This window comes from Microchirus variegatus, assembly GCF_963457635.1.
Source record: "Microchirus variegatus genome assembly, chromosome: 14".
NCBI lineage: Eukaryota > Metazoa > Chordata > Actinopteri > Pleuronectiformes > Soleidae > Microchirus > Microchirus variegatus.
In genome coordinates this window covers 9,279,304-9,299,440 of record NC_139815.1, presented here as the reverse complement: position 1 = coordinate 9,299,440, position 20,137 = coordinate 9,279,304, and the positions used below count along the sequence as shown (strand labels likewise).

The 20,137-nt window shown below is 41.1% G+C and overlaps 1 protein-coding gene across 1 annotated transcript in view; it reads left to right on the top strand.

The window, feature by feature from the left end:
* Positions 1 to 19,022, top strand: part of tspan4a (tetraspanin 4a) — a gene marked incomplete at both ends in the record, with an annotated part of 111,667 nt that extends 92,645 nt beyond the window's left edge. The window contains 4 exons of the mRNA XM_083900954.1: positions 800 to 901; positions 3,803 to 3,934; positions 14,288 to 14,371; positions 18,954 to 19,022. Coding sequence (XP_083757080.1) covers positions 800 to 901; positions 3,803 to 3,934; positions 14,288 to 14,371; positions 18,954 to 19,022 — 387 coding nt within the window. The remainder of the gene's footprint in view (positions 1 to 799; positions 902 to 3,802; positions 3,935 to 14,287; positions 14,372 to 18,953) is intronic.
* Positions 19,023 to 20,137: the final 1,115 nt, after the last annotated feature.

The window sequence follows — 20,137 nt, the reverse complement described above, 5'->3', positions numbered from 1 at the left end:
ATCAATGCGATTGATGTGTGATGAGACTGATCATCTAAATGTGTAAACAAGGACGGCCCTGTGTGTGGCGTGTATGTGTGTGTGTGTGTGTGTGTGTGTGTGTGTGTGTGTGTGTGTGTGTGTGTGTGTGTGTGTGTTTGAAGTTACACAACACGATTGTTTGGCCACTTTGAATGATCGTGTTGAGGTTCTTTAACGGCAAAGCGTTGAGTTTATTTCAGCGTGTTTATCTTTTGTGGCTGTTGTCACGCCCGTCATTAGCTGCTTTCGGCAAAAGCTGATTCTCTTAAATGCTTTTATCTCGTTTGTTTAGGTTCACGCTGCTGAACCAGAAACTAAACCCATGTTGTAGCCTGTTTACTGAACTGCAGATTACGAACCTGCAATTATGCTTTGTGTTGGTTCAGGCAAAAGCAAATTCGGTCCATTCAAGTTGAGCAAAGTGCATTGTCCCCATTGTTGACTTCACCATATATATATATATATATATATATATATATATATATATATATATATATACTTGAGGAAATATGAGCAGAGCTTAAAGAGTCCCTCTGTCTTGATTCAGTGACTGCGTGGAGTCGGGTATTAGAAGCTACTTCATCATGTTCCTCTACTTCTATTCCTGTATTTTTGAAGGTTTATTAAAACAACACACAAATACCACACAAAAGACTGGGTCTCTGTATTAAGAATGATAACTATCGTTCATCTCAGCAAATAGCTGTGCTCACTCACACCTGATTTAAACTTGCATAATCATAAATTTAATTCATTATCCTGTTCTTGTCTTTCTCAGATTGATCAATATGCCCAGAGGGATCTGAAGAAGGGCCTCCATCTGTTTGGCACGGAGGGCAACGTGGGTTTAACCAACGCCTGGATGATAGTGCAAACTGATGTAAGATGCGGATCTCTTTTAATGTCTAAAACAATTGAAAAAATACTTAAGTTGACTTGTTTCTCTCGTGCACACTTTGCTGAGGTGGTGGTTTAAAAGACACCACAGTACATCCATTATTGAATTTATGCCATTTAGCAAGTCAAGTCCTCCCAAATACCTTGTTACAAGCTTAGATACTTGATGTGCTGCCTGCATTATTTATCTTGACACTACTTACTTCCCTTATTGGCAAGATTTTACCACTTGTACCACTGCAATCACATCAAATTAAATTAAAGAGACGCTGACTATTGAAGGGCCTTTTAATTTTACATTTCTCCAGTTTGTGTACGATTTGAGTAAAACAGTGAAATGATCTTTGTAGTTAATGGGATGTAGACATACATCAATAGTACCAAGCACTCAAAGCTTTTTTAGTTTTAATGCTCTGGTAAAATGCTGTCAAAGAGATAAATGGAAGCATCACAGACTCTCTGAGGTAACATTTGTTTCCATGCAGCTCTCTTTATGCTGTGTGTTTTCCCCGTTAGTATCGTTTAATTGTTTTAATTCCAGTGCAAAGAATGAATGATGCGGAAAAAAATGCAGTTTGGAATACGGGGGTTTAGGGCATACTGTATACTGCCGCTGGTGGTGCTGGTGAATGGCTTCAAGGGTACACTGCTGCAGTTTGAGATAAAGTATGTTGTTATTTGGCCCTATACAAATAACATTTGATTTGATCTGATTCAAACCAACGAACCAGACTCGTAAGAGGTGGTCTCAGGCTGCTCGCAGGTGAACTCTGGAGTGGTTCATTCCGTCCACACCACTCAGCTGAAGCACAGCTACAGCCTCTGTGTTTTCATCCATATTCCCAGCGAGGAGATGAGGACAAGGAACGGCATGTCCATCCTCCAGGTCTGGGAAGGTTCAACTCTCTGGAGCCTCCACTGTAGGTGAAGTAGCATATTTACCTCAGCTGGCTTCTTATTCCTGGAGCGTCCTGAAGGCACTGACAATGCCAAGAAGACAATGTTTCTTGGCAGGGGTGTGTAATAGGGGCACATGGTCCAGGAGGTGAGGGCAGCACCTGCATGCTCAGAACCCTGCTGCTCGCCCACTGTTGAGAAACAGCAGCCAGTCAACAGCTTTGCAGCGCTTCACAATGCTAACCGAGCTAAATATGCTTGCTTATCTGCAGAGGAGGAAGAGTTGTGATCCAGAGGATGAATGCCATTCAGCGCAGAAATGCTTTTATTCGCCTACGTTTTGACCAAAAGCCGAATGGCTTTTCAGTGCATATGATGATTTTTCACATTTCTTAGCGAGTTTGAAGTTTGTCTTTGTGAACGTGAACCAAAGCAGCAGAGAAATTACGCACAAATGAAGCAGACTTTTCAATTCAATTCAATGGATTTGTATAGCACCAAATCACAACATACTCTCAAGGCACTGGATATAGTAAGAACAAAAATACCTTTACAATATAGAGAGCTGAGAAACCCACAGTTCATTCACATTCACATTCACACAATGAGCAAGCACTGCATTTTGTGGTCCATGGGAACCTTTCACTTCACAGATACAGCGTGAGAGCTTGTCATGTGTGGTATATGCTGAATTCCTGGTTTGGCCCGTATATATGGATGTTCAATGGATCTGTTGTGAAGCCTCAATATTTGCAATCTGACTTAACTCACGAGTGATTGTGATCATTCACTCTGAAAAGAAAATATTTACTAAGTGAGAATTAGACTCATTTTCCCGCAGACTTCCATTCAAATAGAATTCTGGTGCTTAACTGCTACTTCCTAGGTTTCACTGACATTATGAAAGGCAGATGTTCGTGTGCCCATGAGTCAAAAGGCACTTGTATTGCCATGCAATTGAATGCAAATTGTGTGTGTGTGTGTGTGTGTGTGTTACTGAACTGAACTGTTCCTTTTTTTGCAAACTAAAGGATCGCATGAGGGGAATTTGGCTGCCATTTAAAATCTGTGTGCAAAAGTGTGTATGTGAACTTTCCTCAGTGTCAGATCGGCACTGCTGTATGAATGTAGGAGGCTCCATCTAGTCTGAGCCTGGCTGAAATGAAGACCATTAAACTGCAGCTCCCATTCTGACACTGTTCTCCCTGCAAAACCTCCTTCAGACATGCTGAGTCATTGAATAGATAATATAAATGGCAGATGTCCCTGGAGCAAAGTTCATCCTGAATAATGTAAATGGCCACTTTTGGAATAGAAGAGGGTCTATATACATGCGAAGGAGTAATAAAACATCCAAAAGACGCCAAATGCTTGCTCGATAAATCAGTATGGGTCAGACGCTACACAGGTTGTTAAGCTTTTAGGAGATAGCATTTGAATATTTATGACTCTATGGACTTGTTCTTGAAATTTAAAAGTGCAATCTACCACAAATGCTTTCTGGTCATTTGAATTCAGCTTTAGTTTATGATGAGTTACAAATATGATCCATTGTTTAAGTGGAGTCTTGAATTAACCGACTCCTAATTCAAAGCACGGAGCTTTGTTGTGAGCAGCGGAGGCAGCATTGTGTCCCTGCATGGAAATTAAAGTCCACTGAATGAACAAAAATATAGGGCACTTTATCTTTTCCTGAAGTGTGCTGATGAATTGAACTGTGGGGAGAGCCATGATCCCTTATGAAAAAAATCTATTCCAATCACTGAGGGGAAGATGTAGATAAAAAAGAAGAGGGTGGGTTAGAAAATTATATTCAGGCTGTGAGACAGATTGTATGAGAATCGTACAAAAGTTCAATATGAGCAAGATTAAGTGTTTTCTGTGTTCACAACATATGAATTATTTTGGTCAGAAAAATCATTTCCGTGCAGCAGGTTTTCAATGCGGTGATAAAACGAGGCCACACACTCTTCTTCTTTCCTCGCAGTTCCGTTGCTGTGGTGTGACCAACCTCACAGACTGGTTCGACGTTTACAACACCACCCGAGTTCCTGACTCCTGCTGCCTCGAGTACAGCGACAACTGCGGCCTGGACAACCCTGGGACATGGTGGACAGCGGTAAGACAGTCAAGAAAAACAATTTGTCAAGTTTTACATTTTCCACTTCCACTACATGAATATGAGTCGGCGAGGCTATGGAAATTAGGGTTGGGAATTTCACACATTTTTAGAGTCGATTGTCGAGGTCCACATTTTTTTTTTTTTTTTTTTTTTTTACAGCAGCATCAACAGCAGCAATGCGGGGGTGTAAACTTTTCTACACTGTACTACTTCATTTTATGCTCAAAAACATGGCTGTAATGTCCATTATTGACCATCAGAACAGCAATAATAAAAATGAGGGGCAAAAAAAAAGGTAAAAACGGGACTCTCCGCTGGAACGCGCGTCGCCACTCGCCAGACGGCTCAGGTTTTTGAACCTGCGTTCGTTAGGTGTCCACCAGAGTGAAGTACAGTGATCTTGACTGGGTGAGATGCCGTCTTCATTTGTGTAGCGCTTGTGTTATGTCCCCCACCCCCGTCCTAAACTTAAGCGCAACCTCGTTCGCACTGCATGCACACACACACGCGCTTGGACGCGCACAGCCACTCGAGAAAACGAGCCGGTGACGCGTGCACCATCATCTGAGAGTGCAGGAAGCCTGGACAGCAGGATCACCTTTTCGTGGACAGCTTCCCTAACCTCCGTGGTTGTGAACATTACGTGTTTGTGACACTTTGACTTTTTTTACCTTCAATTTTTTTGTCATGGTGCGCACGTGTCGATTGTCGGTCGATTTGTTGACAAAAAAGTCCCATCCCTAATGGAAATGTCCTCACGGTGGGCGAGACATTTTCACACGGTTCACCTCAGAACATGGTGTTATACTGAAACGACGAAGTCAGTGTCCATTCACAAATACGTGAGCACATATTTGTTTCGCATTAGCATGCTACTACTTTGCGGCTAACTTGGCGAACCTGTTTCCAAAGGTAAGCTAGCGAGGCCACGATTAGCATTAGCGTAGGGCTAACATAATACAAACCCTGTGCAACCTCATTAGGCACAACGCAAATGTTTTAATTTTTCGATTAGCATTATCATAGCTATCTGTTGTAACTGTCAGCCACGGCAGTTCCTTATCATGCATTACCATAACTGAAAAATCTTATTCAGCTCCCACTATAGGAATACATACTTCCTACGGGCACTGAACTAGCATTTTTAAACAAAAATGAGCTACACAATCAAAATACACGAATTGCAAATAAATGGCTTTAATCATTAAAAAATATTGTATTTTATTTGTTTGAAAATACACTTTTTGTTTGTAATGATCAGAGAATTTGGTCGAACTTTAGATTAGAGAACACATATTCACCATTAGCTAGGTGCTTACTAACTATACTTACTATATAAGTAGCATACTAGCCCTTTATTAGTAATCATTAAGCACGTATTAAGACCTTATTCTACATACCCTTATTCTACCTCTATTACGACATGAATTAAGATCCATAGAGGGGCTTCCCAACACAAATGCAATCATACCTCGCATGTGATTTAATACACATTTTGGACCCAACAATATTTTTTTCAATTCTCAAAAATTTAAAGACAGTTCATGTTTTATTTGAATGCAATAATGTTTAAAAAAAAATGTTTCCTTGTGATGCCAAACAATTCTGTTAACATAATTCCAGCAACTAAAGGATGTGTAAGAATGTGAGTGTGTAAAATAGCTATTACCTAGCTAATAATATGCATTATAAAAATGATAATATATACCAAAAATTCTCTATCAGTCAAAAAGCCTTGGCTAATTTATTTATTCATTAATATATTTATTATCTTTCGTTTATCTGAGCTGTGACCTCAACAAAAACAATAGCACAGTAACAGATTCAACATTTCTGTTCAGGAGAACATGAATTCTGGTGTTAAAGGTTTTTTTTCTCTCTCTCAGTGGAACAGTCCAACAACAACAACAACAAGCAAAAGGCAAACTCATAACCCCCTTAACAGAGGCAATGGACCAAAGAGCTGTTTCACGATGTTACTACATCTGCGGTATTGTTCTACACATTTCACTGGACGACCTACACTAGAGTCTTTGTGTCCTGAACAGCTAAAACAACAATAAGCCGCCTGACAAACCAGATGGAAAAGCATTTGAAACATGTTCAAAGGATTTAACTTCATTTGTGTCATGTCTTTGAGTGTAAACACGACTGTTGGTGCTGGTGAAACAGCTGGAAATGATGTTCAGAGATGGCACAGAGAGGGCTAAAGCAGTACATGCTGCATGTTTTTAGTTTGCCATTTATTTTTACTTATTTTATTGGGTGTGATGAGATAATACACATGAGCTCGAACAAAAATAATCCCAGAATACTTTCAGTCGATTCTATAGATTCTACTCTGACAGTTTCTTCTTTCTTTCAGTAAGAATAAACCAGCTCCTTCTTTAAGAAAAGGGCAATCTCATTTTTGACCAAACACAGATCCATCTTTAAAATTCCCTTTTTGTCCATTATCCTAGAGAAAACTGTTGTCTTTCTGACTTCAGAGCATCGTCTTTGAACATTCCACTCCAGTTTCAGAGGCTCCATCTGACAGAATCGGCCGTCTTGACAAACGATATCCTCTCGGCAGATGACGCATTAAATAGTGTAGATTTTCAATCAGCTTTTGACACAGGGGACCACACCTTTCAGACGCTTAAATGTGTGATAGGTGTTCCTGTCTCGGTTTTTCTGACAGAGACACCTATACACTGAGAGTCACTGTGTCAACAGATTTATCTTCAGATTTATTCAAAGGTTCTCTGTCTGCAGCGGAAAGTCGTTCTCATCCTTGTTGCACAGTTTTCTGTGGGATCCCTCTGGGTTTGGTTTTGGGCCCTAACCTCTTCTTTTATGGACTCCCAAAAAAGGCCTGAGAACAGCTGTCACTGAGAGACTAAGGCTGAATCCCAATTCCACCCCTTAGCCCTCCCCCTTCCCCCTACCCCTTGTTTTTGCGCGTTCATGTGAGGGGTAGGGCTGTCTCATTTCTCATAAGGGTTAAGGGGTAGGGCCAAGCCGAAGGGCTACGTACCCCTCGAAACGAAGCTTCCTCAGGACCACACTTGAAACGGAGGGCTTTGAGGAATTTCGCAGCTTCTGCCGCGTCACCTGTCAGAAAAAACAGAAAAATAGCCCAGGCAACAGACATTACTTGTGAGGACGGCATTTTTGGATTGTTACATCAACAAGCATCGCATCGGCTTGTTGATGTAGCAGTCCGCGAGCGTCAAGTCCGGATGACGTGATGACGTAACGGAGGTGTGTCTCATTTCTTAGGGGAACGTTCGTACCCCTCGCTCCCTCAACTCTGTTTTGAGGGCCAAGGGGAACGCCGACAAAGGGGTAGGGGGAAGGGGGAGGGCTAAGGAGTGGAATTGGGATTCAGCCTAAGGGTGAATTCCAATTCCTTGCTTAACCCTCAATCTTAAAGGCGCCATCCATAACAATGTGGCCAAAAACGGTTACTACACTCATAATCAGAACAGTGCGGCAAGTCGTACCTGCCTCCCCCCCTCCAGAGTTGAGGTTGCCAGAGCAGCGTGTACTTGTCAGCGAGCGTTGACTATGGCGAGCGTTTTATCATAAATGAGTGGCTCTAAGACACACAATTCTGTTCTCTCAGTAAAGATCAAGATGTATTATAATTTATGGTAACGTTAGCTGTTGACTAGGGAATAACGTTATGCATGATATTTGACAGAACTGTCCTTCATTTTTGCCTCCCCTTTTATAACGTTATATAGTTTATGGCGATATACATGCAAAGACCTAAAGAAGACTCAAATTTGGCTAAGTCTTCCTCAGTTCCCTCAGATTTCTAAACTGTTCCCTCAGTTTTGGAAATCCGTTGTGAAGGCAGCGGCTGCTGGAGGAGAGGCTCAGCCGATGATCAGAAGCAGGTAATCAGTCGGCGACATAAGCACGTTCGTAACCTGGTTCTGGTCGCTTGCAGTAGACTGGGTCCAGACACAGTTAGTTTGGGAAGGACGGAGAGACAGTGTTGTTTGTGTAAATAGTTTGTTTATTGTCAGCAATACAGAAAACAAATGAAAACAGCTGTTCGTGCAGTGTCTGCACTCTGCTGCGCTCCACTCTCTCTCTCTGCCCGGAGCGTGTAGTGGGCGTGTGCGAACAAACGCCACCACTTTTCTCTCCGCTCCGGGCGAGTGTGCTCTTACCGGCGGTTCAGATGACACAAACTGGCGTGTGGATTGTGTTGGTCCAGCGCGGGGGGCAGCGCGGTGGCTGCAGCGGTGTTGCTCGGTGTCAGACAAACAGTCCCAGCATCCGTTTTCAAGTTCTTCTCCGCTTTCAACACTCTCCGTTCGAATGCAGCTCCTATACAAACCCTCGCTTTGCCTCGAACTTTATCTTGAGATTTCTGCGATTCATACCGAGATCTCTTCGGTTTCGTTGCCTCCACCATTGTAGCTCAGACTTAACTGGCAACCCGGGGTTGCTCGGCACCTCAGGCTCTACTGACTTCAATGATTGGTAGACGGTGGTAGGTGGCGCCTCATACCAAAACATAATTCCAAAACATAAACAAACTTTCTGGTGCGGAAAATATTTTTTTTAATGCAAAAAATTTTTTTTTACTAGTTTTGTTGGTGAGTTCAGTATGTTATATGCACATTATTCCTGGTCCTCTGTGACATATTAGGAGGATTTTATGGCCAGTTAGATTTATTACATAATGCACCTTTAACCCTCAATCTTAAAAAATGTGCGCTCCCGCTTGCGCAAGTGCTAGATTCTCAGAAAAATTAAGTTGAGGGGCAAGTTTAAGGGCTGTATCGCCCTCAATATTAAGATTTTCCAAGACCACCCTTGGGAGCAAGGGCTACCCAGAATGCATTGCGTGTTTTCACATAAAAAGATGGAGCCAAAAAGCAGCGAAACGAGTACGCTACAAATTAAGTATTTTCTTTGATAATAGAGATATAAAAATGATGAAAACCATTGTATTATCTTAGTTTAGGCCCATATTATGGATTACTGACGTCATTGTTGCGTAACATTTATTTTAATTTTACGATCTTTTGTCAATAGCCGGCCGGTGCGAACAAGCGATCGTTTGCTATGGTTTACTTTTCAATAAGCCGTGGTGTGTGGTAACTGTCAGCTGAATATGTCCGTGGTTGTGGTATTTGTATGAGTATCATCTTATAACTAACTGACAACCTAATAACTTGAGTGACAAACAGATTGTAATAAATAATCGTGACGTAAATGTGTTCTTCTTCTTCTTTTTTGGAGTTGACAGACTGGACGCAGCTTTCACGTTATTCTGCCCCCTACAGTCTGAAGACGTATCTGCATTTAAGGGGTGTCCCATTTCTAAGTGACAAAATAACCCTCAACACTTGGTTTTGAGGGACAGTTAGAATTAAGGGTTGAGACTGAGGGTTAAGATAGGAATTGGAATTGAAGGAAGTGTCATTGGAGTGTTATGCCAAGGTGATGAACCATAGTAAAAGAATGGTTGATGTCAAAGCTATAATGGATAACAATAAATGAATATCTGTTACATTCAAAACATTGTCAAATCAGCTCATGCACTGCTGATTATGCCTAACAGCTCCATATGAATATCTCTGTATTTCTCAACATTGCAGCGTTTTGGTTTTGTGTGGATCATGACTGACAGAGGGAAGGCAGGGACATAACAGCTATGCTAGAAGACGGCAGTGAACAGTTGGGATATGGACCTAGAATTGCCCTTTGAGAAAGCTCTGCAGACTCACCTGAGGAGTGGGAAGGTCTGATGTCATTGCCCGCCTCCTTGGCTGAAAATGTCAAGAAGCAACCATTAAAAGTTTCCTCCTAATCCTCATAGTCTTGGCTCATGCAGAGAGCTCCTCTCTCTGTGTGCACATCACAAAGCTACATCAGGAGAAGACATCACAGCGGTGTCTCTGTCACTCACTGCTGAAGCTCATTTCATGTCTGTTTTTACTTCCAGCAGCTTGTTTTTGAGCTTTGTAACAGCGTAACAGCTGAGAAACTATCAGCTAATCACAAAGAACCAAATAACAGAAAGAAATAACAAATGAAAAAAAAATCTAATTTAGTTCAGCCCTTTTTTTGAGGTACAAGGCAGCTCTGTTATGATTTTGTTCAACGATTGTGGAATTGCAGTGTACAGTGTGGGCACATGTCGTACGCTGGATTGAACACTGCTTACTTACACCACAGATTATTCTTATACAGCCACATTAAACATGAATATTCCATCCAAATGTTGGTTTGTATCAACTTCATTGTTGGGTTGATTGTCGTCCGTCGGCAACTTTTTTGCTTGTACACTATTAAAATCCTCTTCAAGCAAAAGCCTATTGTTGTGTTAAAAATTAAAATGGCTGGAGTGATACAATTAAAAAGTTTTGATGTTGACACATCATTAAAGACAAAGAGGCCACTTTTTGGCCACTTAACACAATGAGTCTACATCTGTTCTCCAGCATTAGCTGTGCATAATAATGAGTAAACATGATGAACAATAATGACAACGTTTTTTTTGTGGAGCCCCTGCTGTTATTCGGTTGTTGCAACAAAATGCTAATTTTCAGAAATCATATCAAATGTTCCAGATGTCACTCGTAGAGAAGGTAAATGGTGTATTTATCTGCAGACACGAAGTCAAAGATTGTCATTTTGTGTTCAAAACAGTACTTCAAATGCATGTAACCTGAGATTTATTTCTACAATCTGGAAGCAACAGCTGGGGAGAAAAAAAACACACACTGTCCATTTAGTGGCTGTTTTATAGCTTCATGGGAACGTCATTGGCAGATGCTGCTTAAATACATGCAAAATAAAAGAATAAAAATGAATTTACACCTGGCCAAAATGCATGTGGTGAAAAGCTCTACAGTCGATACTGATCTGATGTCAGGGGTGTTCTGATCCCAATCTCAAGTATCAGATCAGAGATGTATACAAGTGTCTGCTGTCGGTTACTTTTCCAACAGTGAGCAGGCTCCGAATATAAATGTGACCTCTGTGTTATCAAACCACCTTTTTTAACAAACATGCAGAGAAGTGACATTTTCACATTCAAGCTAAAGTTGAATGACATGTTTTAAGCAAATATTCAGTCCCTCCTCTTTCTCTCCCTGCTTCTCTACAGTGATGCCTGCAGCCTCACGGCAGCAGCAACAGCAGCAGTGCAGACAGATAAAAGACAAGTCTGTTTTTTTTTCCTCCCTGAGCTTCAGTCAGGAATATTATTTATTTTACTGGCAGTGACCTTTTTTAAATCTGGACAAAATACTCAAGAAATCCTCATCCTGCTTGCAGGCCAAAAAAGCTGCCAGGGACATCTATTTGATATAATTATAATTACTTTAAAGGTTATGAAGTATCACGAGTGAGACTATTTTAAGTATTTAGAGCGTTTTGACATCTTATTCTTCAGTTTGTAAATAAAACAAGTCTATATAGATTTCTATTTGCAAAGGACAGATCATTAATACGATGCCATCAGTTTCCTAGATAGTAGCCATTCATCCTTAAATCCAGCACCGTCCTCTTAACTCTTGTGCCACACAGTTTTGCAGTGCATTGTCATTTTCCACTCAGTGAAAAGGCCACAGTATGGCCAAACTGTGGCTTGCAGCTGCTTCTATTTTTTTCACTTTTCACAAGAAATGAAAGGTGACTTTTAAAATAATTTTTCCACCAGTTTTATTTTCACCAGCCTCCACAAAAACAAATCAAAGATGTAGATTTATGCATATTTTCCTCCTTCAGATGACACATAGTTATCACCTCATAGACCTCAGAATTTCTTGGTAATGTGAATTTTTTTGCTAATCACGCACTCTAATACAGTGTTTCACAGTCAAGCGTAATTATATTTTTTTCCTAATGATGCCTGGATTTCATATGTAGTTTATATTTTAACTGTGATGGTAAATTCAATTTCTCCCACTCAGAGCTAAAACTGCCCATCACCCTATACCTGCCGAACACAGAATACCAGGTCCTTTGTGTATAGTGTATTGTATATTGTGTATTGTGTCTAGCCTGAACTGACACCTTCCTGCAACATCCGCAGGGAGTCGGCTCCCAGATACCTACAGTAGACAAAGAGGTGTGAAAACACAGCCTGGAATGGCAGACTCTTTGTCTATTGGAGGAATGCGAAAGGGGAGTTGCTCAGGTATAAATGAGGAGGGCACTGGCTCTGGGTCTTTCTCCAGCTAGGATCAGTCCTGTGAAGATTGACCTTTTCCTTGCAACGACAATTAAACCTTTTGGCGACAGAAGTTCTCTATTTCATTCTTCACCAGCAGCAGAGGATTTCCACAACATAACCCACTTATATTTGGATATATATCCATTCATGCCTTGTTTGATAGAGAAATTATTAATTCTCACAAACGTTTCAATCCAAGGTGACAAAAAAGTAACTGCAGCCATGGACAGTTTTACATTTTGTGTTTCAAGGCAGATGAAAGTGTTTCTCTGTTCATACACACATATTACCTTTCATTATATAGTTTTATAATGAATAAAGATGGAATAAAATCAACGTCTGTCTCTACTATAGACGTTTGTAGTTGACAGCTGAATGTTCATGAACTGAGATGAATCCACTGATGAAAACAGAAAATAAACAGAATGACTCAGTCAGATGGGCCTGATGATGCGTATACATAAACACAAAAACTGCTCTCACAGCATGAAAGCCCAAGAATATGGCGTGTACACTCCAGCGCAATTACTGTACGTGTGGAAAAAAGTGTCTTTTAAAATAGCTTCTTTTTTATTTCCATAACAACTGTGTGGGCTGTGGTTGGTAACAGCGGAATCATCACTATTGTGAATATTATAGCGCTGCATTTGGAATGCCTAAACTAAATACTGTTTTCTGTTTAAAGTGAGTTGACCTGGATTGTGAGTGAATGAGAAAAGTAGAGTCAGACAGTTGAGCAGTCAGCTGAAATTGACTGTAAAAATGAACGGAGCAGCAGCAGTTTTGGGTTCCTCACATTCATGTGTTTTACACGCCCGTTTTTTATTTTTTGCTTTGCCGTTTACATTTTTTTTAAAGAAAAAAAAAATCACTTTATTTATTCATAGACACATGAACGTTTAAAAAGCAGCATCCTTGGACATCTTACATCTTATAGACAGCACAGACACAGCTAACACAATAAGGCGCCTGCAGGTTTGATTATTGTGTTTTTAATATATTGCTGTGACCATGCATGAACTGACCAGACTGACTTTCTTGATGTTCATATGGAGCTCTGCAGTGGATGTCAAATAAGAAAAGTCTGAATTAATATATCTCAGATGCAGGTCTGTGGTGCATTTGGGCACCAGTTTGATAAATAACTTGTAAGCAGTGTGTACATTTGGCAGGACTCTCCATATTGATCCAGCCTGGAATTATTTCACCTTGGCCTGAGGAAAATATATATTATTCGGTGTCCTTAGGCAGCAGTGTGTGAAGAGTGTGTTTCACTGACTCTGATTTAGATGCAAGAGATTTTAAAATATATACATATTACAATCTGGAAGGAAGGAATGTCTACAAAAATTAATAATTGAGTCATAACAGCAGTGTAGTCTGCTATGACACCAACTTCATGTGCAACTGTGTTTTTTAAAAAGGTACAACTCCTCCTCTGTGCTATCCGAATTCGACACTTTTAATTATATTTCAACCTATTGCTTCTCTTCATAATCACGACCTCAGTTTTCTCTTTGAATGTATTCAAACAACATCAGACGTGACAAAATGCAGTGTTTTCTCCTGTCTAAATGACACCGCATGCATGGATGCATCGTTCCTCTATTCACACGGTTGACAAAGAGAGTGAGTTTTCCTAAAGGACATCAAGGACAGGAGAGGAGAGAAGATGTTGCCACACTTTCTTTAATTAATAAATCTATCAATCAGTCAGACTTTATATACATAGTATACGTTCTATTCAAAGTGATGCTCAAAGTGCTTAAAACAAAAAAGCCCCCAACCCCCAGGTGCCAGTCACTCATCACCCACCCCACCAATGTAAAGCAGGTAAACCAAAAGAAACTGAGCATAACTGATGATGAGAAAACACTGGAGACTAATAGTTCAGTAGGGAAAATAAATAGTAGTAAAACAGCAGATAAACAGATAAATAAAAAGCACAACAGACTTATATAAGGTAGAATGTAGCAATAGATGTTTAATACATGTAGAATAACTAATAGTGATAAAGTTATTATTAAAAAACAAAACCACAGAGACATTTCTGTGTAATTTGTACATTATATTGTATATATATATATAGCATTGCATTAAAGGGGTGTGTTCACAGCTTTCTCATGTATGCATATATGTGTGTGTGTGTGTCTCCACAGCCGTGCTATGAGAGAGTCAAGGACTGGCTTAATGAGAACCTGGTGGCTCTTTGGATCTTTGCTCTATGCACAGCACTTACTCAGGTAATTATAGCTTTTAAGTTTTAGTTTTTGTATCTCAGCTCTTGATTTCCAGAGTACATTTGAAAACCAAGGCTCTTCCTTTGTCACACTACGTTCAGTGTCCTTTGCGGTGAGAGCAGTGCTGTGGACAGCATGGGGCCTGCAAAAACTGCATGTGTCACCGCCGAGGACCACATGGTGTGGTTTAACTGTCCGTAAAAGTCTTTTATTTCCTCTCCAGCCAAGTTGAACGTGACGGGCTTCCAAAATGTGAGAGGAGAAAAATAGCCGTTTTGAAAACATTGATCACACGAGGCTCATGTGGATGCTGCAGGCTCATTTTTTTTTGTCACTGGTTAAGATTCTCTTTCTGCTTTGAAAATCTTTCATGCAGCATAAGGACACCAGTCATCTCACATCGCTAAGGGTTTGCAGCTGATTCATACTATTATATGACACAGCCGAGTGCCATACAATTACACTTTGTGTTCAGACAAAGATGATGAAGTACTTCACTCGTTAGGTTCAGAACATGCTCTTGAAGGAACAGTTTACATGCACAGCCTTTTGTGCTCACATGGCTGCATGTCAGACTTTCACACAAATGAGAATAAAGCAGTGGGTCATGTGTTACATGCAGATGAAAATATCTACTGGTCTTTGTTTGCTCTGAAATAAACTTGAATCTCCATCATCCCTTTAAAAGCTTCTGAATCAAATGGTGAAGGATATAATGCACACACGCACATTTCTTTCCCACAAACACATCAAACAGCAAAGCTGAAAATGCAGTGCTGATAATCCGTTGTCTTTGTTTTGATTATTGTTCTCAGTTGAATGTGTTGATTTTGTTCTGTGGTGTGGCTGGTCATCTCAGCAGCTCCCCAGTTTTGGTTGCTTAGTAACGATGGATGCAACAGGAATGCGACCTTCAAGCGCCTTGATAAAAAAAAAAAAAAATCATATCATTTTGTCAATCTAAAGAAAAAAGAAAACATTTTAATAAAACCTAAACATACGACTGAACAAGGTATGTTCTCATGCATCATAGTCACAGGGGAAAATAAATAAAGTTTTGGTGTCAGGAAATTGAAAGACTGTTCAATCTCCACCAAACGGTGCACACTGGTTGACCCCCAACCAACCTGGGTGGAGGTGGAGGCCTCCCTGGTGCCAGTGGACTGGAGAAGACTGGCTTGAGGCGGGAAACATGAAATGAGGGGTGAGTCCTCATGGACCGGGGGAGCAGGAGGCGGAAAGTGATGGAGTTAATCCTTTGAATGATCTTGAAGGGATCAACGCAGCGTGGCACCAATTTGAGAGACGATACCCGCAGTGGGAGATCCCGTGTAGAGAGTCACACCCTCTGACCAACCCAGTAGTTTAGGGCTGGACGGCGATGCTGGTCTGTGTCGTGCTTCTGTCGTACCACAGTGTTGAAGAGACGCACAAACACGCCTCCAGGTAGCATGACACAGCTGGATGAACCAAGCAGCAGAATGTACCCTCACGTCTCTCTCCTGTTCTGGGAACAACAGCGGCTGATATCCATACGGACATTCAAAAGGAGAAAAACCAGTGGAAGCATTCTGTAAGGTGTTATAAGAATCTTCAGCCAGTTCTTTGCTCAAAGTGGTAGGATTTGAGGAGACCAGGCACCGAACTGTTCTCTCGAGTGTCTGATTGTTGCGCTCAGTCTGAGAGTCTTGGACTTGCTGAAGCACCCACAAGGGAACAAAATACCCTCCAGGAACGGGATGCAAACTGAGGACCTCGGTCAAACACAATATCTTGGGGGAGGCCGTGGTGGCAAAGGACATGCTTGACTACAAGTCAGGCGGTCTCTAGGGTGGAAGGAAGCTTTAGGATGGGGATGAAATGGGCTGCCTTTGAGACATACCATAATGACAGTGAATCCTTTAGATGAAGGTAGTCCTGTGTCCTCCCAGCTGGAGATGTTGAGGGGTGAATGAAACCTGCAGCTAAAGCTTCAATTCTTCAATATAGCTTGTCATAGCTGATGTTTCAGTTCGGGATAACAAATACAAGCGGCCCCTTGGGGGTGTAGTGCCTGGGAGGAGATTGATGGAACAATCATAGGGCCTATGAGGAGGAAGTATGTAGGCCTTCTGTTTACTGAAGACTTCACTAAGTTCAGCATACTCTGCAGGTACCCCATTGGGAAGAAGAGACACAGAGGACAAAGAATCAGAAGGAGTCAAGATCTACAGAGCCCCAAGAGTCAGTAGATCACTGAGGGTAGAACAGGTGAGACATACTGAACAGGGAGATTTTGAGGCAGAGGAGCTTGTTGCAGCAGGAAGCTCAAGACCCAAAGGTTGGAGTTGAACACAGTCTGATTACATCATGTGAGATGCACAGTCTGGGCCCCAGCTCAACACCTTCCCAGTCCCCCAACTGATGTGGGGGTTGTGTTCCTTGAGCCATAGCTGTCCCAGAATAAGGGTAAAATGTATCTCTTCCGTGTGATTGCCAATGCGAATGAAGATCGGGCAGGTGACCTTCTCAACCATATCCATCCCCAAGGGTTGCCCAGCCACTGCGTTGATTGCGAAAGGACAAGGAAGATCAAAAGTGGGTAATTTGAGATTTAGGGCCAGGGTTCAGTCCATAAAACTACCTGCTGCTCCTGAATCAACAAATGCCGAGAAGGTGCACCAGTGTCCATCCCAAATTAACTCAAAGGACTAAAAAATTTGATAATTGGCCACAGGTGGGGAATTATTAAGGCTTGGCAAGACCACCCCATGGTCTGACAGGTCTACTCGTTTCCCTGCGTATCGTATTTTTGCATTGAAGGGCACTGGCAAATGAAGTGACCCACCCTCCCACAGTATAGACAAGCTCCACTGAATACGCCTCTCTGTGTCTGTGCATTTGAATGGGTTCCTGATCATCATTGTTAAGGGATCCCTTAGGCAGGTTAGAACTGTTAAACTCCTCTAACATTGGTTGGATGTACGCCCGTTTTCTCCTCTGTTGCGCTCACAGATTCTGTTGTCAATCCTAATTTCCAAAGAGATTAACTCCTCAAGTGAATCCTGAACCTCACGGGAAGCAAGCTCATCCTTAACCTTCTCAGACAAGGCATGGCAAAAAGTGGTTACCAGAGCATCCCTGTTCCAATCTGATTCCGTAGCTAAGGTGCGCACCCGGGGGTGTCTCAAAGTTATCCCAGAGGTATAACCACAAAATCGCAATAGTGATAGATTGGAAAGGGGAAATAAAGCACTAAAATAATTAACTAAACCACCGCTGCCAAGCAGCTGACTCAAAACCAGAATTGTCCAGGAGACCCAGAAAACACAAGACCTGCCGGGAGAACTTTGATAACCTAAAAGGCTGAAGTCACAACAAAATCACCAGCACCACAAGTTATACACCGGGAAACAGGCAATTGACATCAAACACACACAACACTCTGAGTAGGTGTTTCTAGATACACCGACAACTTAAGAAGCCACAGGGAGAAGCTCTCACTACCTCTGAAGGTGAGACAGTGAGTCAGCACAGAGCAACTGCAGACTCAGTGTATATGAACACTCCTCACACCTGAGCTTAATCAACACAAATCAGTGCCACACACACCTGACTGTAGTGAGATGATTCTACCACCAACTCTCACAGAGCCAGAAGATTGAGTGCCCTCACAGGAAGGTGTTTGAAACTTTGCTGATCACAATGGTTGATCACAGGAAAGGGTCAAAAATGGATAGAGCATCTACAGTTTAGTCATTTAAAATATGATACATAAAATATCTACATATTAAATGCATAATGGACTATTTAAAACAGAACAATACGGCTGTTGAGAGTTTATTGTCCTTTAATCATTTACCATTAATTAAAACTTTATTGAGTCAGTTTATATTTCAAGTAAGAGTCGCCATAGACCAACTGAACAACCTGGGGAAAAATAGCCAATTGGTTTGCTATCGGGGTTCAAACGCATACTGAACGGAAGAAAAAAACACTGAAGTCATATTATTACAACTCTTACCGTGACTAATGAATATCTTTATGCCACTCTATGCACATAAAGTATCATCTCCTTTTATTCACCTGTGCTCTGCAAGAACAGAAAATCAGAGACTGAAAAACTGAAACTGTGAAATAACTAAGAGGTTGTTTTTTTTTAACTTTGAAAGAAAGTATTCTATTCATGCATTTAGTGAAAGGCTAATTGAGATAAGGGGTTTTCAAAGCCTTTAAATACAATGGATGTCTTTTGCATTTTATGAGGAAACTAGACAGAATAAAATGCAGAAAAAGACTCCTGATCATATCGTAGAAATAAAAAGATGACTGTTCACCAGGCAATGCATTACTGAATAAAACTATAGGATATAATACTTACATATACTTCAAAAAAGGCAATAAAAAAGCACCCACTTCCTGCAATCTGTGCATCTCATAGCTGAGCATCCAGATGCTCATTTTATTGTTCTCCAAGTAATAAACGTAATGAGATTTTAATATAACATGATATAGGGAATGAGCCAAACAGACAGAAGAGTTTATTTTCATTCCACTGTGACTTGGACATCTGATGCTTTCATGCCTGATTTGTTTTCTTGTGCAGATCCTGGGCCTCGTCTTCTCCATGACAATGTTCTGTCAGGCAGTGAAAGTAGAAACATTCTACGCCTAGCGATTGACCTCTCTGCCCTTCAGAACACTTGGATTGTTTTTGCTCATCGATGGTCTGACCCACCCTCCTCGTCCTCCTCATCCTCCCCCTCTTCCTGAACAGACTCTTGTTTCCACTGCTTGTCCTCTCTGTGACATTTGCTCTTGGATGTCACCAGTTCACAGTTTTCCCCTTAACTATCAACAAGCACAGTGTCCGTGTAATTCCTGAGTTGGTTGCTATGGTTTGCTTTGTGTCGAAAGCTAATTTCTGTGAAGCTGGATTATGAACATGTATTATATATATATATATATATATAAAAAAAAAAATGTGTAACCCCTTTTTGTTTTTTATGTGTTTTGTTTTAAATTATTGTATGATTTGTATGTGTCTTCAAAATGAGAGCTACAAATGGGAAGGTGCACTGTGTGAAGTGCTGCAAGTGCATGTCTCCCGCCATGGTGTCTATTAAATGTTCTGGTTCCACTTAACAGCTCACGCGTCATCTTATCATTTCTTAACAGAAAACACTGAAGGGTTTAATGTGCAATCCTGCTGTAATTATGCATGACACCCTGAATGACAAACTGGACGGATGGGGAAAATTTGCCAGGAACTGGGATGTAAAGGTGTAAATATAGAAGTCCCTCTGCTGAGACAGACTGGAGTCAATAAAATATTTTCTAGCACCTAACTAATCAGGTATTAATTAGATATATCTAATGAAACCAACCACTTTATGACTTCACGCTCCGTGGAACATGTGGCTCTTTTACTGGGTAGTTTTACACGGGACACGAGGATTGCACCACCGACAATAAGAACATTCTGCTGGAGGAATTTAAATGAACAGTAGCAGTAACCTCCAGACTGACCAGAGACAAAAGATTCTGCTGCAGGCTTTGAAAACCCCTTCTGACCCTTTTGTCTCCATAAAGGTATTTTTTCCTTCTTTCTTAGATCATCAGATTTAATCCAGGCGTATATATACTCTGTGACACACTTTGATTAAATGGGCCCCTTGGAAAATGTTATGAAAGATAAGCGAAAAGCTGGAACAGGAGTCACAGCAGGTCTATGTGACTCCTCTTCAATTTTTTAGGATTTTTTTTTTCTTGGTTCCTTTTTTTCTGCCT